General features: G+C 66.5%; 3 protein-coding genes across 6 annotated transcripts in view; 2 read left to right on the top strand and 1 right to left on the bottom strand.

Moving 5' to 3' along the window:
- The first annotated feature begins 1927 nt into the window (after positions 1 to 1927).
- On the top strand, positions 1928 to 4377 carry LOC111161228 (gamma-glutamyltransferase 6). Of its 3 annotated transcripts, none has more exons than XM_022524823.1 (4): positions 1928 to 2140; positions 2681 to 2883; positions 2973 to 3086; positions 3337 to 4377. In XM_022524823.1, exons 1-4 carry the CDS (start codon positions 1998 to 2000, stop codon positions 4362 to 4364), a joined length of 1488 nt encoding a protein of 495 aa, XP_022380531.1. In that variant the 5' UTR covers positions 1928 to 1997; the 3' UTR covers positions 4365 to 4377. The 3 variants fall into 3 exon arrangements, with proteins under 3 accessions (XP_022380531.1, XP_022380532.1, XP_022380533.1); XM_022524824.1 differs by having other exon boundaries at positions 2681 to 2889; positions 2997 to 3086; XM_022524825.1 differs by lacking the exon at positions 2973 to 3086.
- Positions 4378 to 6117: 1740 nt separating this feature from the next.
- On the top strand, positions 6118 to 18496 carry LOC111161068 (MYB binding protein 1a). Of its 2 annotated transcripts, XM_022524534.1 has the most exons (27): positions 6118 to 6324; positions 6457 to 6552; positions 7193 to 7276; positions 7363 to 7437; positions 7535 to 7642; positions 8586 to 8761; positions 8848 to 9015; positions 9105 to 9222; positions 10242 to 10537; positions 10756 to 10866; positions 11395 to 11520; positions 11690 to 11857; positions 11946 to 12051; positions 13793 to 13889; positions 13963 to 14114; positions 14374 to 14454; positions 14527 to 14676; positions 14760 to 14936; positions 15016 to 15173; positions 15725 to 15965; positions 16132 to 16257; positions 16336 to 16404; positions 16835 to 16948; positions 17084 to 17185; positions 17451 to 17587; positions 17690 to 18212; positions 18425 to 18496. In XM_022524534.1, the coding sequence occupies exons 1-27, from the start codon at positions 6127 to 6129 to the stop codon at positions 18458 to 18460; spliced, it is 3993 nt and encodes a 1330-aa protein (XP_022380242.1). In that variant the 5' UTR covers positions 6118 to 6126; the 3' UTR covers positions 18461 to 18496. The 2 variants fall into 2 exon arrangements, with proteins under 2 accessions (XP_022380242.1, XP_022380241.1); XM_022524533.1 differs by lacking the exon at positions 18425 to 18496 and having other exon boundaries at positions 17690 to 18311.
- Positions 18497 to 18556: 60 nt separating this feature from the next.
- The window catches only part of LOC111161069 (sphingolipid transporter 2), a 29915-nt gene continuing 23579 nt past the window's right edge, over positions 18557 to 24892 (bottom strand). The window contains exons 4-13 of the mRNA XM_022524536.1: positions 24503 to 24654; positions 24277 to 24343; positions 23384 to 23526; positions 23075 to 23227; positions 22793 to 22982; positions 22411 to 22476; positions 20891 to 20989; positions 20657 to 20820; positions 20049 to 20095; positions 18557 to 19577 (exon numbers count right to left, since the gene is read on the bottom strand). Coding sequence (XP_022380244.1) covers positions 20053 to 20095; positions 20657 to 20820; positions 20891 to 20989; positions 22411 to 22476; positions 22793 to 22982; positions 23075 to 23227; positions 23384 to 23526; positions 24277 to 24343; positions 24503 to 24654 — 1077 coding nt within the window. The 3' untranslated portion in view covers positions 18557 to 19577; positions 20049 to 20052. The remainder of the gene's footprint in view (positions 19578 to 20048; positions 20096 to 20656; positions 20821 to 20890; positions 20990 to 22410; positions 22477 to 22792; positions 22983 to 23074; positions 23228 to 23383; positions 23527 to 24276; positions 24344 to 24502; positions 24655 to 24892) is intronic.

The following is a 24892-nucleotide window of genomic DNA, read 5'->3' as shown; positions in this document are numbered from 1 at the left end:
GCCGGTGACAGACGCAGCCTCCAGCCCGTCCGCCATCCGTCCCCAGCGGTCAGGGGTGGGGCTGGGAGTTCTCCCCGCCAGGCCACCGGCTCCCCTCATTAACAAGCAAAAGTCACCTACAGGTCTCTCAGTATTTAGAAGCTGGCAAGGGGTAGGAGCTCTGTGGGCAAACAGGATGGTGAAACCTAAATCCTGAGCTATAAATCACAGGCCCGGGAAGGAACCCACGGCTCTGGAAGGTCCAGCGTGTATCAGGCTTTCAGTGAATCTCCTTTTTGAGTCACACCTCAGCTCGGGGAGGACAGATGTTGCCCGTCCTGTTTTATGGAAGTGGAGTCAGGACTCCCAGCGGCTACACCACGTGCCTGGCCACGTGGTGAGTCCGTGGAGGAAACTGGCCGAGATCCAGGTCTCCTGAAGCCGATGCCACTCCCCAGCCCTGCTGAGAGGATGGGCTGCCTCAGCCCATGGCGCTGCCTGGCCTGACCACCAGGCATTCCCGGAGTCCGTCGTGCCTCTAAGTGGAGCGTGGCTAAGAGGTACCTGTGGGGTGTGGTGCTGTTTGGGCCCAGGGCTGTGGGAGGGAGAGAGGGCACAGGAGGACCCAGGCAGGGGGAGTCTAGGTCCCAAAGAGCTTGTCAGGCTCTGCTCTGAGAGTCATGTCCGTTCCCAGGGGCCAAAGGATCCCATCTGCTGAGCGACGGAAGCTGGCGCTGGGAGCCCGAGGGCCGGCTGCGGGTGGCAGGACACAGGGGCGCCACGGACTTCCATGGTCCCCGGCAGCCTTTTCCTAGGAAGGAAGGACAACCTTCACCCTGAGATTATAGGCTTCCCTTAGTTTACGAAACGAGAGCAGAAGGTCTTCAAGATCACTCCCACACACACTGGGCAAAAGGGAAAGGACGCAGACCTCTGCCACAGTCTGCACGTGGGTCGTTCGTTTTTGATCCGTCTGAGAAATCAGAAACCTGGGACACCAGCCGAGCGTGAGCCCAGGGGGACGTGGGAGGCAGGGAAGTGGAGGCCGCAGGTGTTCGTGGCTTTCTGTGGGTCAGTGCTACTTAAAGTGTGGTCCAGGATCACCTGGGAAAGCCGATTCCTGGGGCCTCCCGCAGACCTACAGAGTCAGTACTTGGACCACACAAACTCTCTGAGTGATTCTGATGCACTCAAAGGGAGACAGGAACCACTGGGGAAATCATGAAGCGGAGGGAGAGGAGGGGCTGGTGAGGGTGTGGGGCCCTGGGCCAGGCGGAGGCAGGAGCCGGGAGGGGCTGGGGCCAGAAGCGGAGGCAGGGATGGCTTTGCCCTTGCAGTGGGGAAGAGAGAACCCAGTGGGAGTGCGTTTGCAGTTGGGGGTGGCCTTGAAGCTGTACGATGTGGGAGGCAGGGTCTGGCTGTGAGGCCAGGGGGCTGTGACGTGGTCCCGGGGAGATGGGTCACACGGAGCAGGTGTGGGGAACTGGGGCCAGGCTGTGGGCCCAGGAGGTCTGCCATGCCACCTGTTGGCGAGAGCCACAGGATGCACCATGGAGTCCCCTTCCCCACCCTCCAGGGGGCTCCCCGGACAGAGAAGGCCGGGCTCCCCCACACGGCCCACACCGGCACCTGGTTCCCAGCTGAGCCCTGACCGAAGCCACACTGAGTCCTGAACAGGCTGGGGGATCTGGTAGCTGCATCCCCAGAAGGCAGGGGACCTGCGGGAATGCTGGCTGGGTCTCGGGCCACGGCTGTGGTCCCCGGGGCTGGGCTCCTCCTGCCTCCCTGAGCGGCACCCCCTCTCAGGCCCCCCAGCCCTGAGAGCCCCCAGGCCTGTGCCCTGATGGGGCAGTCTCACACGCAGCCTCCCTGGCCCGGTGCCCTGCCCAGACCTGTTCTGGATTCCACACCACCCTTCCCCAAGGCAGCCTCCACCTCCCACCAGCCAGGAGCAGGCGAGGCCAGGACTCAGCGGGAAGGCCGGCAGGCGGCAGAGCCGGTGTGGGCACCGTGGAGCCATGGAACCGGAGGCAAGGCCCGTGCTCTACCAACAGCTGCTGCTCTGGGACCCCAGCTTGGGGTCTGAGGATGATGGGGACGATGAGGAGGAGACCTCTGAGCTGGTCGTTTCGAATTCCTGGAGGCCCCACAACTCCTTGGGGTGAGTCAAGGAGGGGTCTGCGCACCCGGGCCCTTGGGCCTGAGGCTGGCAAGTCCCTCCCTCTGGAGCCGCTAACGTGGGGGCAGAGGGCAGACACCCCCATGCTTGGCTCGACTTGGCTCCAGGAACTTTCTGGGTGAATGGGGAAAAGCCGGGCTGCAGCCCCAGACCCGGTCTCCACCAGCTATTCCGAGGTTTGTGCTCGGATCACCCCCAGCCAGCCGTGCCCGCTGCTCCGTCAGAGGGCCCCACCCCCACCCCCGGTGCAGGAGGCACCTGCTGGGCAGGCTGGGGTCTGGCAACACCTGGCTGGGCCTAGCTCCTCAAGCCAGACGAGCCCCCCGCCCCCGGGCCTCCCTCCTGCCGGTCTCAGCCCAGAGACTCTCTCCCTGGCTGGCCTGTGTCCCCAAGCCCCTTTCAGTCACCATGTCTTCTCTATGTGGTGCCAGGAGGCCTTTCTGGAAAATAGTCCCTGGGCTCCCTCAGAACTCTCGGTCGTCCCCTGGTCCCAGGCCTGACGCAGGACACCCTTCTCGGCAGGAACGAGGTTGGCAGGCTGCCCGGGGCCTGGGCTCGCCTTGGCGCCGCCCTGCTGCTGCTGGTCACTGGCTTCTCCCTGGCTGCGAGGCAACTCTACATGAGGGGTAACCCTACAGGAAGCCAGGGCTCAGCAGCCCCCCGGCCCGGCGGGCACTCCCATGCCCCTGGTGTGTACCACCACGGTGCCATCATCAGCCCGGCAGGTCAGAGCCAGTAGCCGCTTGGGGGGGAGGGCAGGGCCCAGGGCACTGGTCGCTGGCCATGCCCCAAGACAATGTCTTCCTGGCCGTAGCCATGTGCTCCCACCTGGGCCAAGAGCTGCTCATCGCCGGGGGCAACGTCGTGGACGCGGGAGTGGGAGCAGCTTTGTGTCTGGCGGTGGTGCACCCTCACACCACGGGGCTAGGTCAGTGCCCCGCAGCCCTGGACCTGCTCCGTGATCTGTACCTTAGGTCCTGACACCCCGGGCCGCTCAGTGGCAGGACCTAGGCTGTGAGCTCTGCTCCCTGGTGCATGTGGTCTTGACCCTGGGCCTAGTTACTGACCCCTGTCTCCAGGCCCAACCTCAGGCGAAGGTAGTGACCTCCCCCCGGGACCACTGAGCGAGCCTGATCCCATGGCCCCTGAGTCCTGGGTGACCCCTCTGTCTCCTCCAGGTGCCACGTTCTGGGCCCTCTTCCACAACAGCTCCTCAGGCAGCCCAACTGCCCTGACGCCAGGCCCCGCGCGGCCCCTGGCCCCCGGCCTGCGGCTGCCGTCCGCCCTGCCGAGCTTGCGCCTACTGCACGCGCGCTTCGGCCGCCTGCCGTGGCCACGGCTGCTGGGGGGCCCCGCCTCGCTGGCTCAAGACGGCTTCCTGGTAGACACAGCCCTGGCCACAGCTCTGGCAGCCCGGGGCACAAAGGGCCTCTGTCCAGTACTGTGCCATGCCGATGGAACGCCCCTGGGCCCCGGGGCCCGAGCCACCAACCCCAAACTGGCAGCCGTGCTGCGCCTAGAGGCCCAAGCCCCGGACCGGGCCGGGGACACCCTACTGAGCCTGCTGGTCAGAGACCTGGGGCTGCGGAGGCCCCACTCCAGGCCCATGCCCACCCTGGAGCCCGCGGTGCAGCAAGCCATACCCCAAGGCGTCCTGTCCATCACCCCTGGCCCCTCAGCCTGCCCAGAGCTGCTGGCGATGGTAGGGGCAGCCCTGCGCTCAGGAGAGCCCGGCCCCGACCCCTGCCCGGCACGCTCACCAGCTCCCGTGGGCCCTGTGGGCACTGTCCTGGCCACTGTAGACAGCGGTGGCTCGGTGCTGCTCCTTACCTCCTCACTCAGCAGCCCCTTTGGCTCCGGACACCTGTCCCCGAGCACTGGGGTTCTCCTTAGTGACCTGGTGGCCAAGCCTACAGACAGTGCCTGGGCCTGCCCCCTCCTCCTCCATGGAAGCTCGGATGACACAGAGGCTGACATGTTAGGGCTGGTGGCTTCGGGAACTCCTGCGGTGGCCAGAGTTGTGACTCGTGCCCTGCTCAGTCACCTGGCTGGGCCCCAGACCCAGGTCCAGCACCAGCGACGGCAGGGACCGACACTGAGCACTAGCGTTTGTGGCCAGGGGACCCTGCTCCAGGTGGCTGTCCAGGCAGAGCATGCCCATGTCTCCGGTGTCCCCAGCAGCTGCTGCACTGTCCAGGGGTTCTAAGTGGGGGATGTGTCTAGCCGGGGGTGGGAGGGTGGGGGTGTCCCACCTGGCGGCAGGAGCAGAACAGACCCAGCAATGAGGTCGTGCATAGCAAGCATGCCTAATTACCGGCTCGCTGCTAGCTCAGGCCCACAACGTTGGCCCAGTCAGTACCCTGGACTCCAGATCGGGTTCTTTTTCAGCTGAGGAGACTGAGGGTACTGGGGAAAGAGCCCCAGACTCCAGTTCAGATCCAGCTCTGAGAAGGACAGATAGTAGGGTGCCAAGCCCCTGCCTTGGCTCCAGACCCGGTGGGCAGAGCAGGCAGAGCCTGGGGTCCCGCTGGCCTCTCTGTCTTCCCCTTCAGGCCACCCTCTGCCGATGTCCCTCAACTGAGCTGGAAACAAAATAAAGATCAAATCTCCCGGATGTCTGTGCTGCCTGCTTCCCAGTTTCCCATCGGCCTGTGAGGTGCTGGGTGTCATGACCTCCTCGTTGGGCACCATCGCAGACCTACCCCGGACAGGCAGAGGCTTGGGCCACGGTCCTCCAGCTTCCCCTAACCCTGTTCGCCTTCTGCTCCTGGGGCACCATAGACAAAAGGTAAACGTTTGCGTCTCACTTCCTAAAACGGCAGAACAAGGAAGCGGATGAGAGGAGGAGCAGAAGGGGCCCCAGGGGCCTGGGGTCAAAGGGAGCCAGAGCTGGGGGTGTGGGCCTTAAGGTGGGTGTTGGCCCTGACATTGCCAGCCTCCCACGCCCTGGGGGGCCAGGGCTGGGGTCCCCGGGGATGACAACCCTCCAGAGACAGCCGCTGCAGTGCTGACGCGGGGTGACCCGCTGTGCTCCTCCTCCTGGCCCTTGCCAAGTTACCCCTGCTTTCCTGGAACTCACTCCCCTCCCTCAGTGAAGGGCAGCACCGGCTACCCGGCTATGTCCGCCCTGTCTGTTCTTCTCCCCCACACCCATCACCCCCGACCAGCTCCGGATCAGCTCCGGACCAGCGGGACTCCCACGGGCTGGCTCCATCCACCCCCACGAGGGGCCCCTCCTGCTTTTCCGCTGCGGTCCTGCGACCCCCACCCCACACGGGCCAAGTGATCTTTTCAAGGCCTGCCCGCCCACAAAGCCCTCCGGGGTCCCCACTGCGCTCAGGCTGAAGTCTGAGGGGCTCCCGGGTGGCTCGGTGGGCCAAGCATCCCACTAGCATCCCGCGCTAGGTTTCCGCTTCCGCCGCGGACTCGGGGTCCTGGGATCGCCCCGGCGGGACTCCGCAGGCTCACTGGGAACTCTGCTTGAGACGCCCTCCCTTCTCCCTCTGCCCCTAAAATAAATAAGTAAATCTCTAAAGTGAGTCAATAAGGGCGCCGGGGTGGCACCGGCAGTGAGGCGTCTGCCTTCGGACGGGGTCTTGAACCCGGGTCCTGAGATGGAAGCCCCCCCCCGCCCCACGTTAGGCTCCCCGCTCAGTGAGGAGCCCGCTTTTCCCTCTCTCCTCGCTACCTCTGTCGCTATCTTGGTCTCTCTCAAATAAGTAAAATCCTTTTTAAAAAATAATAAAATTAAATAAACCCCGGGGCGAGCGCACCAGGCCCGCCCAGACTCCCCGCCCCCAGGCGGCTCAGCCGGTCCCCTGCGCGACAAGGCCCCGCCCCCGGCCGGCGAGGCCCCGCCCCCTGCTCCGCGAGGCCCCGCCCCCGAGGTCCGCCCAGCGCGCACGCGCCGCGACCTGACCCGGAAGAGGCCGTCTTCAGAGCCCACGTGTTCGCGGCGCGAGGCAGTCATGGAGAGTCGGGTCTCGGCCGAGTCTGCGTCCCCCGTGGGGGCGGCCACGAGCGGCCCGCGGCCGGCAGACCGGGAGGGGCTGCTGCAGCAGAGCCGCGAGTTCTTGGACTTCTTCTGGGACATTGCGAAGCCGGAGCAGGAGACGCGGCTGGAGGCCACGGAGAAGCTGCTGGGGTACCTGCGCGCGAGGCCCCAGGTGCGCCGGCGCCGGGGGCGGGCGGGGGGCGCGCGGCGGACAGGGCAGGGACAGGGCAGGGGCGAGCGGCGGGGGTGGCGGTGCGCCCCGCCGGACCGCCATCCTCACCGCCGGCCCTGCTCGCTCCGGCAGGGACCCGAGAGGAAGTACGCCCTGAAGCGCCTCATCACCGGGCTCGGGGTCGGCCGAGAGACCGCCCGGCCCTGCTACAGTCTGGCCCTGGCGCAGGTGAGCGGCGGCTCCGGAAGGGGCCCAGCCGGGCGCTCGGGGCGCTGGGGAGTGGGGAGGGCGGGCGTTGGAGCCGAGGCGCCGACCCCGCGCGGACGTGGGAAACCGAGCGGAGCCCGTGCCCAGGGACGCCCAGGCGGGTGGGCCAGGGGGTGAGCAGTTTTCTTTCTGGGGACGTGGGTGGACCAGCCTCGGGGGGTCACAGACCGGGCAGAGTGAGCTCTGGGGTGGGTTACCGTTCCTTGGCGAGGTTCGGCGCGCTCTTCTCTCCAGGGGGTTAGAGGCCGCCCTGGAGGCACGTGGGCAGCTGGGAGGGTGTTCCAGACTCAGTCCCTTAGCACCCTCGCTGGGGGCGGCTCAGAGCAGGTTGTGGAGACAGCAGGCTGTGGAGATGGGCTAACGGAGTCTCAGCCAGAGGAGTGGTTTTTTGAAGCCTGATGGGCCCGGGCGGGGAGGCGAGACTGAGCTCCCTCCAGCAGCCGTGTTCACACACCAGCACTGCTTGGGGTGGGCACCCAGAGGCACCGCGGGCCTCGCGCCAGAAGTTGAAGGGAGACTAGGAAGGAGGCTGGGGTCTCTTGGGTGGGGCTGGACCTCCCCTCCCTGAACGGTTCGCCCTCCTGCTGCAAACCCCTGGCAGCTGCTGCAGTCCTTCGAAGACATCCCCTTGTGCAGCGTCCTGCAGCAGATCCAGGAGAAGCACGACTTGCAGAAAGTTAAGAAGGTGAGTGTTCGTGGCCTGGGGGAGATGGGCAGCCCCAGGCCGGGGTTCCTGGGCCCTTTTCACTGATGCCTGAAACTCCTTTCTAGGCGATGATGAGACCGGCTCTTTTTGCAAACCTCTTTGGGGTGCTAGCCCTCTTTCAGTCCGGCAGGCTGGTGAAGGTGAGAGGTTTGGGGGCAGGGGGCATGTGGGCAGGCTGGAGAGTGGGGGACTTGTGGCATGCCCTGCTCATAACCGTGTCCCCTCTCTGGGCACCAGGACTCCGAGGCGCTGCTGAAGTCGGTAAAGCTGCTGCAGAGCCTGGCCCAGCACCACAACCACCTCCAGGAGCAGCCCCAGAAGGCCCTGGTGGACATCCTCTCTGAGGTACGGGCTTCCCGCCGTGAGACCCCAGGTGGAGAGGCTGAGAGCGGAAGCCTGGACACCCCACAGCAGCAGTGTCCCCGGGGAGGTGTTCAGTTTCATGGATCTGGAGTGATGTTTCCACCCATGATCGGTGCGGAAGTTGCAGAGGATCCTTATGTTCTCCTCCTGTCGAGTCCCTAGAGTCCCGCCAGCCTCTTGTCCTGGGGGCCATCTCCATTCACATGACTGCGCTCTGAGAGCTCAGCGGCTGCTGCGCTGGACGGCGCCGTTCTAGAGCAGCACCTGCCACGTGGCAACCGAATTAAACATGTTTGCCATTTTTGTTTTGGGCAGAGCTGACCCCCAGGGCCCCGCAGCCCTGCTGGGGAAAGGGAGGTGGGCCAGTACCTAGAACCCTTTGCTTTGGAGGAAGAGGCGGGGGCGTGAACTCAAGTCCCAGCTCTCCGCTTGGCGCAGCTTGTACAGGAAATGAACTCATCCCTGGGGGCTTCCGGGAGGCTCAGTGGGTTAGGCGTCTGCCTTCAGCTCGGTGTCCTGGGTTCAAGTCTCATGTCGGGCTCCTGCCCAGTGAGGAGCCTGCTTCTTCCTCTGCGGCTCCCCCTATGCGTGCCTGCTCTTTCAGTTGCTCTGATAAATATTTAAAACGAACTAGTCCTGAATCAACCAAAAGGGGGGTAATTAAAAGGGTAGCTAGTCAGCATCGGTGGGGCAGTTGTTAAAAACCCAAGGCCCCAGGACTGGCCGTGGAGTGAGCTCCATAACAAACAGCTTCTCGGAGTGCTGGTGCCTAGCAGGGTGGGGGCGGCTGTCCCACCTCACCTGGCACTGTGGGGGGCCTCACAGAAGCCTGGCAGGTACAACAGGGCCACAGGGCTCCCCTCACAGGGGACGTGGCACAGGTGCTGGACAGCGCGACCCTCCCCTAACCGTGTCCCCACGCCAGGTCCCAGAAGCCACGTTGCAGGCGATCCTGCCGAAAGTCCTCAAGGCGGACTTGAATTCAGTCCTGGGCTCCCCCGAGCACCTGGAGCTCTTCCTCTTGGCCCAGCAGAAGGTGCCGGAGAAGCTTAAGGAGCTGATGGGACCCGTCAACCTGTTCTCGGACGAGAACATCCCCAGGTGTGAGGGCGGTGGGAGGACGGGCTCCCCCGGGGACCCTGCCGCCCATGGGCCGGCGCCCCCTGAGTCCCTCCACCCCTCCCCAGACTGGTGAACGTCCTGAAGACAGCGGCCACCTCCGTGAAGAAGGAGCGCAAACTGCCTGCCGTGGCTCTGGACCTGCTCCGCCTGTCACTGAGGGAGGGCAAGTTCCCGAGGTTCTGGAAGGAGGTGGTGGAGCAGGGACTCCTGAAGAAGCAGTTCTGGCCGGCCAGGTGCGTGGGGGTCCATCTCGGGGGTGGGGGGCAGCCAGGTGCGCGGCCGGTTGTGCAGGGCTCTGAGCGGGCTGTCCCTGCTCCCCCAGCTATCTGTGCTTCCGCCTGCTGGGCGCAGCGCTGCCCCTGCTGTCTGAGGAGCAGCTGCCCCTGGTGATGCAGGGCGACCTGATCCGGCATTTTGGGGAGCACATGGTTACCGCTAAGGTGGGTCTCCTCCCCCCCCCCCCCCCCCCGCCCCAGCACTGCCAGGAGGGTGGGCGCCTCGGGGGTCAGCCAGCTTCTTGGGAAGATGGTTGCTCTTTGCCGCAGCATATCTGGTCTCCTGTCTTGGCAGTCCTGCTGGGGAAACGGGGGTCCCTTACCTCTGGGCAAGGTGAGCCACCTGGCTGCCCGCGCCCTTCCCCTCTGAGTGGACTTTGGCAGGGTCAGTCCTTCCAGCCTCAGGTCCCTCAGCACAGGCGTGCATGGCCAGCGGCCACCACCTGGCTCTCCAATGAGGGGAACCGTCCTGGTCTGTGACTGCTGAGTGCAGTGTGCGCCCCCATGCTGCACCCACACTGGACGGGAGAGTCCTATGCTTGTTGGGAGTTCAGGCTTGGGAGCTGGGCTGCCCTCTGGCCCGGGCCTGCCTCGCCTCTGTGAGCCCAGCGTCTTGGGCAGAGCCTCCATGAAGATGACGGGTCACGTCCCCTGGAGCACTCACGCGGGCACCTGGGCATGGGGTGCGGCCACCCCCCTGTTCTGGCTGCAGCGGGGACAGGGCAGCCGCACCGAGAGCTCCACATCCCACAGGCACCACTTGGAACCCTGTGCCCTTGAAAAGTTAGTGGCCAGTTTTCTTCATCTGTAAGATGACAGAAGAGGCCCCCAGTGCGGGGTTGTCATGAAGATGACACCTGCGGCCACACAAAGTCATGTGGCGTGGTGCACGTGGCATGGTGACACAGCCAGGAGCTGGACAAGGGCGTTGATTCCCCAGCTGGGACCCTGCTCCGCCCTCCCTGAGCCGGGAACCCAGCCTGTACTGGGCGGGGAGTGGGTGGACGGTGGCCTACTGTGATGCACAGTGGGAGTGCTGGGGGCGGGGGACGGGTTGCGGCCTGGCCTGGCCGCGGACGACATAGGGCTTTGCCAGGCCTTGGTGTCACCTGTTGGAGAAGAGGGTGGTGGGACCGTTGGACCCTCCTGGTAGGTGACCCCGGTTGTTGGCCTGACTTTCACAGCTCCCAAACCAGTTCAAGTTTGCTCCAGAGATGAACGAGTACGTGGGTGCCTTCCTGGAGGGCTGCCGGGATGACCCTGAGCGGCAGTTGGCCGTGGTGGTGGCCTTCACCCGCATCACCAACCAGGGCCTCCCTGTCCTGCCCACGTTCTGGAGGGTTGTGCGGTCCCTAAGTCCCCGTGCCCTCAAGGGCTACGTGGCCTGGCTACAGACCACGTTTCTCCAGCCCGACCTGGACTCCCTGGTGGACTTCAGCACCAGCAACCAGAAGAAAGCCCAGGATGCTTCGCTGCACGGGTGAGGGGGCGTGCGGAGCTCGGGGTGGGGGTGCCGGGCCGTGTTCCCACAGGATGGCGGCCCCAGGAGGGGAGGGGAGGGCTGAGCCGAGCTGCCGCTTTCCCGGAAGGCCCGAGTTTCCTTGCGTGTTCCTGTGCTGGTGGCCGGGCTAGGAGAGCTCAGCTTCTGTCTTTGAGGTGGACAGAGTGGTAAGGAACCGGTAACCCGGCTCCCCGCAGGCCCGAGCGAGCGGTGTTCCGGCTGCGGAAGTGGGTCATCCTTCGTCTAGTCAGCACCGTGGACGCCCTGCACGCGGAGAAGGAGGATGACTTGATTGAGGAGGTGGCCAGGTGGGACAGGCTCTGCCCCCACTGCCCTCGTAGGAGTCCAAGAATCAGGCCTCTTGCCTAGTCTTTGGTCGCCCTGGAGCCAGGAGCCCTACATCAGGTCGCCAGGGGGAGTAGGCCATTCTTGCCTCTTAGGCAGAAGGCGGTTTAGGGAAAAATCCCAGGAGCTCCTGAAAGGAAAGGTTAGGGTTAGGGTTAGCCATGGGCCCTGCAGACGCTTGCGGGGCTAGGGAGGCCCCAGTGCTGGGCTCGCCTCTGCCAGCTGCTTTCAGCCCTCACCACGCAGCCAAGGGGTGGGGGGGGTGGGCAGCCCGCGTCTGCAGAGGCCGTGGCATGCTCTGATGTGGCGGCCTCACGTGTGGCCGGCTTCCGAGGGACAGACTCCAGTTTCGCCACAGTTAGGCCAAGTCCGGTTCGTCTGGAGATACAGACTTGGGAAATGTTGTTTCTGCCACTACCTGGCCCTGGGCCCTGAGCGATGCCATCCTGGGCGGGGGCTGCTGAGACCCGTGGTGCTCCTGCCCTCCCCAGGTTTTGTTTCTTCCACTCATTCTTTGAAACGAAGAAGCCCACGTCCCAGATTCCAGAGACGGAGCAGCGGTTCTCCTTCCCTCTGGAGAGCCGGACCCGGGAGGTGGTCAGCAGTGCCTTCTTCAGGTGGGCCGTGGGCAGCCTCGGAGCGGGCAGGGTGGGACGAGCTCGCTCGCTTCCTTGGTTCTCAGCTGGGAGCACGTGGAGGCCCAGTGAGCTCCAGCGGGTCGGGTGTGGGCGTGCTGGGAGGCGGCCGTGTTTGCGGCCGGCTGTGACCCCATCCCCGCCCTCCCAGCCTGCTGCAGACCGTCAGCACACAGTTCCGGCAGGCGCCGGCGCAGACCCCGGACGGGCAGCCCTGGACCCACCGGCTGGTACAGTTCGCAGACTTGCTCTTGAACCACAGCCGCAACGTGACCCCCCTGACGCCCTTCACCACGCAGCAGCGCCAGGCCTGGGACCGGTGAGGGGCTGCGGTTTCCAGGGGGCGGGTGGGACACCCCAGGGCCCAGGGGGCAGCAGAGGCCTGAGAGCCTGCCTGTGTCACGCAGGATGCTGCAGACGCTGAAGGAGCTGGAGGCCTGCTCTGCGGAGGCCAAGGCCAAGGCCAGTGCCTTCCAGCACCTACTCTTCCTCGTGGGCATCTACCTCTTCAAGGTACGGCTGCCTGGAGGGGAGCGGGCTGTGGCCTGGGGGCTCTGCGAGTCGAGGCTGGCAGTGTGGGCTCTGGTGGTGTTACAGTCCAAGGAAGAGCCGCTCCGTCTGCTTTCTGGGCCTCCGTCGTGTGCCGAGCTGCCCATGCAGCATTTCTTACCCCCCCCCCCCAGTTTTGCGGCAGGTGCCGCCTTGTTTGCCCGGTGGGGCGGGCGGAACTCCCGGCCGAGTAACATGGTGCAGGCCACACAGCCATGGCCTGGGATGGGCCCTCGGGTCTGACTGCGATCTCCCGCCGGACCCCCAGACTTGCCTGCCCGCGCAGAGGTGGGAGGTGTGGCAGAGGACATGCAGCCTTCTGGGCCGGGCCTGCTCCCTCAGCACTTGCGGCGGCCGTAGTCCACGGTCCACAAGGAGCGAGGCCCTGACCTGTCCCCCGAACCTCACCACTGACAGCCGCCATGGCAGGTGGGGGCGAGCACGTGTCCCTGTGGCTCCCCAGCGTGGGGCTCTGTGCCCCGTGGTTGTGGCCTGCACGTTTGTGTCCCCACGCTGATGACCACATCTCTCGATGTCTCCGTTCTCTCCACCCGGAAGCTCTTACTGAAGCTAGGGTTCAACTCTCGGGGTTCATCCTGGCTCCTCCGGAGGCCTCCCCTCAGGCTACAGGACGGTCTTGCGCTTTCTGGAGCTGCCTTCTGCCCGTTGGGCCGGGGTCGGGGTTGTGTTCTGTGCTTCCAGACCTCAGACGCCCAAGCCAGCCTGCAGGCGGGTCGTGTGTACGTGTGCCAGTCTCTGTGAGGTGTGTGTGCAGCGCGTGTTCATCGGTGTGTGCACATCTGTGCTGTGTGCACGTGCCGGTCTCCACGTGTCCATCCGTGTGTGGCGTGTGTCGGTCTGTGTCTACACCTGTGTGGGGTGTGTGGCCTTTGTGTGTGCGTGTAGTATGTGTCAGTCTGTGTCTACACCGGTCTGTATGACGTGTGCGTGTACTGGTCTGTGTGTGCGTGCAGCGTGTGTCGGTCTGCGTGTCTAGCGGCGTGTGTGCCTGTCGGTCTTTGTGTGTGCAGTCTGTGCAGAGGGTGAGTGTGTGGTCTCTGCATGTCCGTGTGACGTGTGTGTGGGTCTGTGCACGGCATGTGTGTGCCAGTGTCTGTGTGTGCACACATCTGTCTCTGTGTGTGAGGTGTTCGTGTGCTTGCCTGTATGCGTACACGTGGCGTGTGTGCACACGTGGGGGCCTCAGTGCCCCTTCGGATCCTGGCATCGGCCTCTGATGGCAGCAGGGCGGCAGCAGGCACGGGATGCCCTTGGCACCCGCCCCCCAACTGGGCACTCACCTCACCCCGGAGCTGTGTGTGCAGCTCTCCTAGATGAAGGGTATGGGGCACAGACGGCCCGGCCGCGCTCCGTCACCCTGTCTAGGTGCGGAAGCTGTGTGCTGTGCTGGGACGGGCCCCATGGGGGCTTCGGCTCCCCCGACTCCTGGGCGGGGCTGCGGTCTGGGTTAACCCCGGCACTATGGGGGCGAAGTGTCCTGGAATCAGCTCCAGTTAACGGTCCTGGTGCTCTGTAGGGACATTGCAGTCAGTGTGGGGGGACATCTAGCGTCATCGAGCTCCCAGGCCCCACGGTGGCCTGTTGGGTGCTGAGTGGGTACCTGGGGTGCTCAGTCCTGGCTGGGAGGGGCTCAGCGGGGCCGGGAGTGGGGCCTGCCCCTGATCCTGTCCTCACCCTGCCCCAGTCCCCCACGGAGAGCTGCGAGCTGCTGGCAGACATCCAGACCTGCATCCAGAAGAGCCTGGGAGAGAAGCCCCGCCGGACCCGCTCCAAGGCTGCCAGTGGGTCACTGTCCCCAGGGCTGGGGGGTTGGGCACGTGCCCATGGACCCGGCTCAGCCTCTCCCGCCTGCAGCCCCCCAGGAGCCACCATGGGTGGAGGTGCTGGTGGAGATCCTGCTGGCCCTGCTGGCCCAGCCCAGCCACCTGATGCGCCAGGTGGCCCGGACTGTGTTCAGCCACGTGTGTGTCCACCTGACCCCACGGGCTCTGCAACTGATCCTGGATGTAAGCTGGGGTGTGTGGGGAAGTGGGGTCTGGGCCGGGGCTTGCCACAGGATGAGGGCCCCCTCGTCATTGCCGTAACGTGCTGAGTGGTTGGGAGCCTCGCCGGACAGTGCTGTGCTGTCCCCCAGGGTGTGTCCTCCTCTCCCGGTTCCATCCTCCTCCCTGAGATGGGGGTCTCTGGGCTGAGACCGGAAGGGGCCTGGTGTGGGGGGCGGTGACTGCGGTGACAGGTGCGTCAGCTGTCGGGTAATCTGTTCAGGTGCTGAACCCTGAGAAGAGCCCAGACGAGGACAACGTGGTGGTCACGGATGATTCCGAGAAGCAGTCGGAGAGTGGTGAGGTGCGTGCAAGGAGAGGTGGGCGGGCGGATGTGGGGCGGGCAACGGGAGGTGTAACACAGGGGACCCCGCAGGACAAGAGCTCAGACAGTGAGGACGACAGACCCTCGGCCGACGAGGATGACAGTGACGACGAGGACAGCAACGAGGAGGACCGGGACGGGGACGTGGACCAGGGCTTCCGGGAGCAGCTCATGGCCGTGCTGCAGGCAGGGAAGGCGCTGGTGAGCAGTGGCGGGGCGCGGGGAGGGCGGCGGGGCGCGCCTGCCGCCAGCGGCCAGCGGCTCAGCGGGCATCTGTCCCTCAGGGCGCGGTGGACGGAGAGGACGACGACAACGAGGAGCTGGGGGACGAGGCCATGATGGCCCTGGACCAGAACCTCGCCAGCCTCTTTGCTGAGCAGAAGCTGCGCATCCAGGCCCGGAGGGACGAGAAGAACAAGCTGCGGAAGGAGAAGGTGCTCCGGCGAGACTTCCAGATCCGGGTGAGTGCAGGAGGCACCTGCGCCCCCCCGCCGCCCCCCTGCACGCCCTGCACCCACTGACCCGTCCCCCTGGCCACAGGTCCTGGACCTGGTCGAGGTGCTGGTGACCAAGCAGCCCGAGAACCCGCTGGTGCTGGAGCTGCTGGAGCCGCTGCTGGACATGATCCGCCGCAGCATGCGCACCAGCAGCTCCAAGCAGGAGCAGGACCTGCTGCACAAGACAGCCCGCATCTTCACGTGAGCGCGCGGGCGGGGCCGGCGGGAGCAGGGGCTTGGGACCAGAGCCTGGCGCAGGTCCCCGCAGGAAAGGGGGATGTGGACCTGCCGGCCCCAGCGAGGACGGGGCCAGACCTGAGGGCCCGAGGAGCTTCACGGAGGAGCTGGCAGGGCGGGACGGACCGCGCCCCCCACCGCACGTCCTTGCCAGCCCAGGTTGCGCTCGCTCGGCCGGCTGTCCCCGCCACCTGCCGGGGTTGAGTCTGTGGATGACCTGGTCCTCGTGCCCTGAGCACTGCGGACCCGAGTCTCAGGGCCCAGAAGCCTCTGTCCTAGGGGAGGCAGGTTTGCCCGTGTGGCAGGCTCAGCCCCAGGCGCTGGTTTCTCCTCTCTCTCACTCTCCGCAGAGCCACAGGTGGCCCCAGGCCCACCTCTGCCTCCGCGGTCAGACCCCTGTCCTCTGGGTTCCTGTCTCCCCCCCCGTGTACTAGGACGCGCGGGGGAGCGGGCTCTGCTCGGCGGGGCGAGGCGGACAGTGGTGACCAGCTCCTCCACCCTCTCCCCCGACACAGACACCACCTGTGCCGCTCCCGGCACTACTGCCACGACGTAGGCCGCAGCGTGGGGGCTCTGTACGCACAGGTGGAGCGGCTGGTGCAGCAGGCCAGCCGCCAGGCCGATGCCTCCCTCTCCCTCTACTACTTCAACGCTGCCCTCTACCTGCTCCGCGTCCTGAAGGGCAACAGCACCGCCGCCGCCGTCTGCAAGCCCCAGAAGAAGGAGAAAGCTGGCCCCAAGCCCAGGGACCCCAAGGTGAGCCGGCCCCAGCCCAGGAAGCCTCGGCCGCTGGAGCCTGGCTGCAGGGTCACGGAGGGGAAGTGGAGGCTGTGACTCCCAGGAGCCGCCTCCCAGCTCCCCGAGGACGGTTGTGCCCGTCCCTCTCCCCAGCATCATGCAGCTGCTCTCCCCCGTGGCGTAGGCTAGCGGCGGCTTGGATCTGAGCCTCGTGACCCCGATCTTCTCCTCGGCACTGACCTCCTTCCTGACCAAGCGCAACAGCCCACTGACCGTGCCTATGTTCCTCAGTCTTTTCTCGCGGCACCCGGTGAGCGTCCAGGCCGGCCCGCCCCCGGGATCCCTGTGCGGCCCGGCCCAGCTCATTGCCCCATGCTGTCGTCCGTAGGTTCTCTGTAAGAGCCTGCTCCCCGTTGTGATCCGGCACGTGACAGGCCAGGCACGGCCCCGCCGTCAGGTAGGCCTGTCCCGGACCCCAGCCCTGGACCCCAGTCCCGGGCCTGTCGAAGTTACCCGCGTGACCGTCTCCACCCGGGTGTTTGGGAGGCCCTGGAGAAGCCCTGGTGAGGGCACAGGGTCACTGTCGGGAGGGAAAGCTTCACCCCCACCGCTGCCACCCGCCATGTGGCCTGAACCCCGAGCTCCTTGACGTGTGCACTCGGACGTGGCCGTCACCCAGGGCCGGGCTGACGGGCAGGCCTCAGGAGGGCACTGAGCTGACTAGTGGGCCGTGCACTGTCTCCACTGCCCCTGGCCTCGGCTCCTGCACCTGCCTGGGGAGAGGGCTGGGCCCAGGTGGCGGCCGCTCCCGGGGCCCGTGGAGTCCGCCTGTGGCTCCCTGAGCTTTGGGCAGCTGCACTGAGGCCCCCATCCTGCCCCCGAACCAGGCCCAAGCCTGTGTGCTGCTCCAGAAGACCTTGCCCACGCGGGAGCTGCGGCTGTGCTTTGAGGACCCTGAGTGGGAGCAGCTGGTCAGCCAGATCCTGGTGAAGGTCACAGAGGTGAGGGTCTGTGGGCCCCTGCTGCGTTCCCACTGGGGTGGGTCTCTGGGACCCTGGGCTTCAGCTGGGGCTGGGCTGCCCCATCAGGGCCTTTACCCCCTCGGGGCTCTGGTGTTGAGCAGGCGTCTTCCCTAGAACCTGCGGACGCTGGGGGATGCGCAGAGCAAGTCGGAGCAGCAGCAGGAGCTGTCCTCCCTGGGGCTGCTCAACACCCTCCTCAGGACCGTCCATCAGGAGGTGGGTGGCGTGCCGTGGCAGGGACGGAGTGCGGGCCGGGCTGAGGGGGGCCCGCCCCTTAGGAAGATGCCAGGGAGGGCCGCGCCCAGTGGAGGGAAGTGTTCGTGGACTGGGTGGCAGCTGGGGAGGTCGGTCCCTTGGTCCAGCCCAGGACGGGGTCCTTAGCAAGGATGCTGGTGGTGGGGGTGGGAGAATGTGGGACCCAGAGCCTGGCAGGGGCCCTGTCTCTGGTCCCTGTGGCAGCCCCGGTGTGTCCCGCCCGCAGAAGCTGACCGTGGACCTGACCGGCGTGCTGGGCGTGCTGCAGAGCCAGCAGCAGAGGCTGCAGCTGGGGGGGCGCTCGACCGGCTGCAGCCGCCTCTGCGACCTCTACTGGCAGGCCATGAAGGCCCTCGGAGTCCAGTAGGTTCTGGGGGGGCCTGGCGACCCCCTTGGGCAGGGAGCGCGGTGGAGAGGGCCACACCTCTCACTGGGCACGCCCTTATGTTGCACCCTGTCTCCAAGGCGCCCCAAGTCACAGAAGAAGGAGGCCAGGGAAGTCCCCAAGGTCACGCAGAGCCCCCTTAGCACGAAGAGGAAGAAAAAGGGGTTTTTGCCGGAAACCAAGAAGCGCAAGAAGCGAACGTTGGAAGGCACGGCACCAGCGGAGGAGGCCAAGCCCACGGCCTCTGGGGGCGACCAGCCCCCCAGCACAGGCAAGAAGAGGAGGAGGAAGAGGAAAGCCCAGAGGCCCGCCCAGGCCAATGGGACAGCTGCCACCAAGAGGCCGGCCCCAGATGCCACGAGTCCCAGCGCTCCTGCCAAGACCCCTAAGCTGCAGGAGAAGCAGCAGCAGCCCTCCCAGGTGAACGGAGCCAGGCCTGCGTCCCCCGCGGCGCCCGCCGGCAGAAAGCAGCCTCAGAAGGATCTGCCCGAGAAGGGGGTGTCTGGCAAGTCACCACAGTCCACGCTGCCGCGGAAGAAGGCCAGGTTGTCTCTGGCCAGCAGGAGCCCCAGCCTGCTCCAGAGCGGGGCCAAGAGAAAGAAGGCGTCGCTCAAGAAGGCCAGGAAGCCCTGAGCCCCGAGAGCCCTGCGTTTGCCCCGCGGCGAGTACCGGGACTGGAGGGACTCGCGTGTCCTCTGTCCCCGCACGCCCCCCCCCCCCCCCCGGGCGGCTGTGCCCTGGGAGCCAGTGCGGTGTGATTTAAATAGGTTTATTCCTTCATTTACAAGAGGAACATATTTGGCTTCTCTCTTAAGACTCTGAGATTCACGATCAGCAGCTCTGAAAAATAAAGGAGCAGTTTGGCTTCCGGAAGGAAGAGGAGGCAACACTTGGACGTGGTTCTTGTACAACAAGAAAACATCGCTGGGGCCCCCTGTTGGGGCCGGGCTGGTCTTGGGGGTCCCACCCCCATAGGTGCCCCAGAGCTTGGTGAGGAGCGGGTGCCGCTAGCTTGCACACCCACAAGCCACACCAGCTAACTACGGGGTAGTGCGTCGTCGGGGCCGGCACCTCGATTCCAGCCGGTGTGCGGGAGCGCGTGGGGCAGGGTAGGGTGAGCTCCACCAGTAGGCAGGTGTGGGGGTGGTGGCAGGGCCCCTGAGCACTGCGGCAGCCGGCCTGGGGTAAGGGCCTCGCTCCTGGCCCTTTTCCTGGGACAGGAAGCCTCATGGGGTGACGACTATCTCCAGCAGCTAGCACCCTGGGCCCTGCCCCTGGGGTGGGGGGCGTGTGGCTCCCACACCCAGGCCTGGGGCACAGGTCAGGTGCAGCGGCCGCCAGGGCCTTCACCCCTGGAGACGCCGGCTCCCCAGCAGCTGGCCCCCCCCCCCCGGGGGTCCTGCAGGCAGCAGAGACCAGTGTCCTTCGCAGGGACCAGCCAGGCTGGGAAGCGCCCAGCCACGGGCACCCGGCTCTGCCCGCTGGAGTCCATCGTCCCCGAGGTCAGAGTGATCCCCGTGTCCCCGAGCGTGAGGTTGGACCCCCCTCCTCTCCACAGTCCAGGAGCCGCTAGGCCTTCAGAGATGCCATGTGGGGAAATCCAGCCGTCCAGCCCCATGGTCTGGGGACGGCAGAGGCTTGCCCGGGACCCTGTAAGGCAGGGACAGGCCAGGCTCTCCCCATAAGCCGACTGGAGGTGGTCTTCGTCCCGGGCCCCAGGGGGTCTGCAGCCCAGCCCCGGGGCTGGGAGTCTGTGCAGCCGTGTGGCTTCCCCACACATATCCTTCCACGCTCGCCGAGGACACGGCCTCTCGGAGCCACAGCCACTCCACAGCCCCAGACCAGAGAGGGTGGGTGCCCAGCCTCGGGTCACACACAAAGCTTCGAGATGGCCCAGCAGGGCTGGGGTGCCGTGGAACGCCTCCCAAGTAGGGTGTCAGTGAGGGGTCTTCATGGTCCCAGAGGCACCTAGAAAGAGGGGCCAGGTCACAGGGGCTTTGGAAGCGGCCAGTCCAGACTGTCCCTTTTGTCTTCCTGCTCTTTGAAGAAACGGGCTTGTCCCTGGGCTCTGGGGGCATCACGGGGACGAAGGGGAGGGCTGCTGGGAAGAGCAGCCCCCAGAGGCTGGGCTCAGAGGAAGGTCAGCTTAGGACCTGGCACGCTTCTTGGGGGCAGGGGAGCACAGTCCCGGATGGAGTAGGGGTTCCCGCCAGTCCCAGCCCCGACCTCTGCCCTCAATCCCTTCTGAGGAAGGAAGCGGGAGCCTGCCTGCCCCCTGACCCAGCAAGTCGGTGCGGGCCACATTTCAAGAGGAAGATGGCCCTGGTCCTAGAGCTGGTAGGAGGTGCCTTGGGAGAAGCTGCTCCTGCTTCTGGAACATTCCCCAAGACCCCCACCCCTCCCCTCCTGCCAGGAGCTGCTCAGCCCGCCTGCACTCACGGCCTCAGACTTTGACAGATGCAGGCGGCATCACCAGCTGGTTCACCCTGGGGGAGAGACGGGCGGGGGTCAAGGTGGTGGGTCAGCGGCGGCCGGGCCCGGGCACTGCTCTGGCACATCGCATCTCGGGGGCCGGCTGGCCGGACGTGCCGGGCAGGGACCTCGTCAGCCCCAGGGGAAGGTGGGAGAGCCCAAGGGTGGGGAGAGGAGATAGAGGAGCAAAGAGGAGAGAAGAAAGAAGTCAGAAAACCAGAGGAGAAGGCGGGCCAACCACTCAGCCCCTCTCCCTGAAAGCCTGTCCCCAGCCTGGGCGTGCGAGTTGTCCACAGACCCTCCTGCGGGCTGGGCATACGGGTCCCTCCAGCAATCCTGGGCGGCCAGGGGACCTGCTAGCTGTCCCCCTCCCACAAGCCTGGGCAGCCAGGGGACCCAAATGTGCCAGCTGTCCCCAGCCCTGCAAGCCTGGGCAGCCAGGGGACCCTCCTGAAAGCCTGGGTGGCCAGGGGACATGCATGGGCCAGCTGTCAGCTGTCCCCCTCCCGCAAGCCTGGGCCACAAGGGGACCCCATGTGCCCCCTGCCAGCAGGTGCCCAACCCTGCCCACTCACTGCTGCTCAGCCTTGGCGCGGTCGCCGAGGAAGAAGAGGGCGGTGGCGAGGAAGAACATGCCGCCCAGGACCACCACGAAGGGGCAGAGCATAAGTGCGTAGCCCAGGCTCAGGAACTCCCAGAGCGGGGAGTCCTTGGTGCTCTGGCGGATCTGGTCCGAGATCTGCGGGAGCGGGAGTGGGTCAGGAGGTGCCTCCCACCCCACAAGGCCGCTCCCAGCCACCGGTACTCACAAAGCCGATGAGGTAGGGGCTCCCGGCGTCCCCCAGCAGGTGGGAGGTGAAGCTCTGCAGGGCGACAGCCGTGGCTCGTCTCGTGGGGATGACCACGTACTGCAAAGAGGCCGCAGGTCAGACGCCACAGGGCACAGCCACCGGCCTCGTCCCTGGGGTCCCCATACTCCTAGGGTCCCTGGGGGCAGGCTGCCTGAGGTTCTGCCCTGGGCGTGTGGCCGGGAGCCTGTGCGGGGGTCGCAGGAAATGGAGGCCCGGCACATGGACGACACGGGGGCTGCGGCAGCGCTGGGACTGGAACCTATAAGCCGAAGACCGTGCTGGTTCCCCTCCATGAGGACGTGGCGGGGCCCAGGCTGCTCTGCCTGGGACAACCCTCACACCGATTTCCCGCTGCCCCCAGAGCCAGGAGCCCACCAGGCTAGGCAGGTCTTCCGAAGCCTCGGAGCAGCTGTGGGGGGGCAGCCCACAGGGCCCCTCCTTACAGGGCTGGGGGAGGGGCAGCTGGATACAATGGGACTGCGTGGCCCCATTTCCAGCAGTGATCAGTCATGTGGCTGTGACAATAAAATGGGACAGGATTTCCCTGGGACCCAAACCCTGCCAGCAGCTGGGGCTGCCCCCAGGGGCAGAGGCAGGCACGGGAGTCCCGCCCAGCGCCACAGACTCGCTCCTCCCTTCACTCTCACCCCTGCCACTGGCCTGGGTCCACGTGAGCCCAGGGCTGAGTCAGACCCCCCCACTCCCACCCACGGATGGCCTCCCAGTGAAGCAGGGTGGGCTTCCTGGAGGAGAAAAGCCAGTAGGAGCCCCCCACGCCAGGCTGACTCTGATCCCCTGGGCTGTCCCATAGTGTGGCCCAGACCCCAAGTGACATCCCTCTCCCGCCTCCCAGGGAGGCCTGGCCTGCTGGCTCCCTCTCTCCCTACAGCAGGCCCTGCGTTCCCTTCTCCCAGCCCCTCCTGGCCCTGAGCAGGGAGGATGTCCCCCCAAGTCGCCCCCCCACAGTGCCACCCCCTCCTGGTTCCTCCCAGGGACATGGCCCCTGCCGCTGCTCAGACGGCCCTTTGTCCCTGGCTGGTTGATCCAGCGCCCATTGTTGGCCTGTGAACACCGCCTCTGTCCGCCCAGCCCAGCCGCGGGCTCTCAGGCAGGCGCCCCCGGGACCCAGGCTGGGCTGGGAGAGCCGGGCCCCGGGAGCTTGGACCAGGTGGGGGGTGCACGCTGGCAGGCAGCACCCCCTCAGGCCAGCCTGGCAGTGCCAGCCTCCCGGCCGCGTGGAGCCTGCCAACACCCCTCTCCCCATCCAGCCCCAGCCTATCCCTCTGCTTGCTCAGGGCTCAGCTCTCAGGTCCCGAAGCCTGGTCCCCTCCCTGCCTCCAGGCCCACCTCCCCAGCTTGCCTGGCCTTCTGTCCACCCCCCACAGGCCTGCCAGCCTCCGACCTCTTCACCACCCCCTCTAGCTGCCCCAGGAGTCCAGAAGCCTGGTTTGGCACAAGGGAACCCCGGCCGGCCTCACCATGAGGATGTCCGCGGTGATGGCCCAGTTAGAAAAGAGCAGTGTCTCCCCGACAAAGATGCAGATCTGTCCAGGAGAGACCACAGCGGCTATCAGGGCCCTCCTCCTGGGGGCTGGCAGGGAGCCCCCCAGGCTTCCCACCCCTCCCTGGGGCCTGCATGTCTGGGCACTCAGGCTCACAGGAGTCTGCAGAATACAGAGGGACCTCAAGGCAGGCTGGGAGCTCGAAAAGACGCCCAGGGCCCTGGACAGAGCAGGGGGAAGGGCGGGCAGCCAACGACGGCCTCCCCGTGGGGAGGAGCCCCGCGAGCCAGACTGCACGTCCCACACCCTCGCGCCCCCCCCGCCTCCCCCACGGGCGCGGCCCCCCCACCGCACTCACGTAGGCGCCCACGATGCTGCTCTTAGCCGCCACAAAGATGAGGCAGATGAAGATGGCGGAGCCCAGCATGCCCACCGCGCACACAAGTGGGTCGGCCCTCTGGGTCCGCAGGCGGCACCACCGTGTGGCTCCCGCCCCCGTGAGCACTCCCAGAAAGCCGGTGAAGCAGGTGATGGCCCCGAAGATGAGGCTGCGGGGACAGAGAGCAGGGGGCCAGGGTCAGTGGGGGTGGGTGCGAGCCGGGACAGGGGGACCGCCACCCGCGCCCCTGGCCGGCCCCACCTGTCCCTGGCCCCGCACGGCGGGCTGCCGCACGTCTCTGCTGTCTTCTGCACGACCTGAGCGCGGTGCAGGTACAACGGGATCCACATGCCCAGGGCTCCTGTGGCGAAGGACACGGCCGACGTGGCCAGGGAGGAGAAGACGTAGCTGCGGCTGGAGAGGGGCAGGGGCAGCGGCACTGAGCGAGGCCCCCGAGCCTGTCCCCGCTGTCCCCACGGGCTCGGGCTGCAGGGGTGAGGAGCACTGCCCCATGGGCAGCCTGGCAGGGAGGGTCCTCCGCCCACCCAGACCCCTCCCGGCTGCACTCACTTGCGGATCAGGGCCTTCATGTCACGGAGCCACGAGCTGTGCACCCTGACCTGCCCCCCGAGCTGGTCGGCGTGGCCTCTCTTGGTGGCTGGGACCAGGATGAGGATGAGCGTGCCTGTGATCATGCCCACGATGGGGGACACCTGGTGGGGCGGGAGCACAAGCTGGGACCCCAGGCCCCTGGGCGTCATCTCGGCGGAGCTCCCCGGGGGCGCCCGCTGGGCTGTGCAGGAGGAGGACGGACGGAAGGAGAATGCACAGACTGCGGGATGAGTTAACGGGCGGAAGACAGAAAGATGGATGGTGGACAGGACAAGGACCGACGTGCAGAGGGACTGACTTTGGAGCCACGAAGAGGGTGGGGGCCCGGGGAGGGTTCCCACTGCTGATCAGGAGGGGCCCACGCCATCGTCCCCGAGGGCAGCCAAGGTCGGGAGCAGAGCCTCTAGGACACCCGCCTCCCCCACCCGCTGGACAGGCCTGTCCCCACCCACCACACGCGCCCCATCAAGAAATTCCACGGAGGCTGCTTCCTTCCTGCTTTTGAGGAAAAAACACTTTGTCTTAAGCTTCCGTTCCTCCACGGGACGGGGCATCTCTGTTTCCTCTGATCGCGCCGTCCTGGGGCCTTGGCGGACTCGCCTGAACCCTTGCTCGGGGCAGGAAGGGGCTCCAGACCCTGGGGGCCCCTACGCAGAGGTCAACTGGGCCCCCGCTAACCCGGGGCCGGGCTGGAACGGGATGCGCCCTCGCAGACCCGGAGTGTGCAGACGCGCGGGAGGCCGTCCCTCGTCCTGTCCGAATGGGCCTGGCTCCCTCACGCCCCCAGTATGCTGGTCTTGGGGGCAAGTCCCCGGGGACCCTGGGCGGGGGCCGGTCGGCAATGTCCTTACCCGCAGGGCCCAGTGCCAGTCTCCGGCCGCCTGCTTGACGCTGGAGCCCGTGATGTAGCCCAGGCCGCTGCAGAGGAGACGGCACGGTCAGACCGCAGCGGGGCGGGGGTGCCCACCGGTGTGTGAGGCAGCGTCCGCCCCCCCACCGCCCCCTGCTGGCGTGGCCCGAGGACGGCCTCCACGGGGCCAGGTCATGGAGCCCCAGCCTCAGGGAGGGGGCCCTCACCTGCCCAGCGGGATGGCGAAGTAGAAGACGGACAGCATGAGCGTGCGCGTGTTCTTGGTGAAGAGGTCGCCTATGATGGTGGGCGCGATGGTGGAGTAGCTGGCTTCTCCCAGGCCCACCAGCCCCCGGGACAGGACCAGCAGCCAGAAGTGCTGCGGGAGGGCAGACAACATGGGCTCCCCTCAGTGTCCAGGCCGGGGCAGCGGGCAGGGGCTGAGCCGGGCCCCAGCTGCTCTGGCCAGGATGGCTGCAGGGAGATGGCCACGCGTGTGGCCCAGACGGACCCCCGGGGTCTGCCCTGCCTGCCCCCAAGAGCAAGACCTCCTGCCTGGGCCCTGCCCCACCTCGGGAGCCACACGGCCCCCCTCACCCCCAGGCCAGGCAGCTGGT

Source organism: Enhydra lutris, unplaced genomic scaffold (genome assembly GCF_002288905.1).
Source record: "Enhydra lutris kenyoni isolate GAN:26980312 unplaced genomic scaffold, ASM228890v2 scaffoldscaffold82, whole genome shotgun sequence".
Taxonomy (NCBI): domain Eukaryota; kingdom Metazoa; phylum Chordata; class Mammalia; order Carnivora; family Mustelidae; genus Enhydra; species Enhydra lutris.
This window is presented reverse-complemented; position numbering and strand designations above follow the sequence as displayed.

Coding starts and splice junctions, on each gene's coding strand:
- LOC111161228 (XM_022524823.1), top strand. CDS start 1,998: ATGGAACCGGAGGCAAGGCCCGTGCTCTACCAACAGCTGCTGCTCTGG. Junction 2,884..2,972: donor TGCCATCATCAGCCCGGCAG/GTCAGAGCCAGT, acceptor TCCTGGCCGTAG/CCATGTGCTCCCACCTGGGC. Junction 3,087..3,336: donor CCCTCACACCACGGGGCTAG/GTCAGTGCCCCG, acceptor TGTCTCCTCCAG/GTGCCACGTTCTGGGCCCTC.
- LOC111161068 (XM_022524534.1), top strand. CDS start 6,127: ATGGAGAGTCGGGTCTCGGCCGAGTCTGCGTCCCCCGTGGGGGCGGCC. Junction 6,553..7,192: donor ACAGTCTGGCCCTGGCGCAG/GTGAGCGGCGGC, acceptor AACCCCTGGCAG/CTGCTGCAGTCCTTCGAAGA. Junction 16,405..16,834: donor AGGCACGGCCCCGCCGTCAG/GTAGGCCTGTCC, acceptor CCCCCGAACCAG/GCCCAAGCCTGTGTGCTGCT.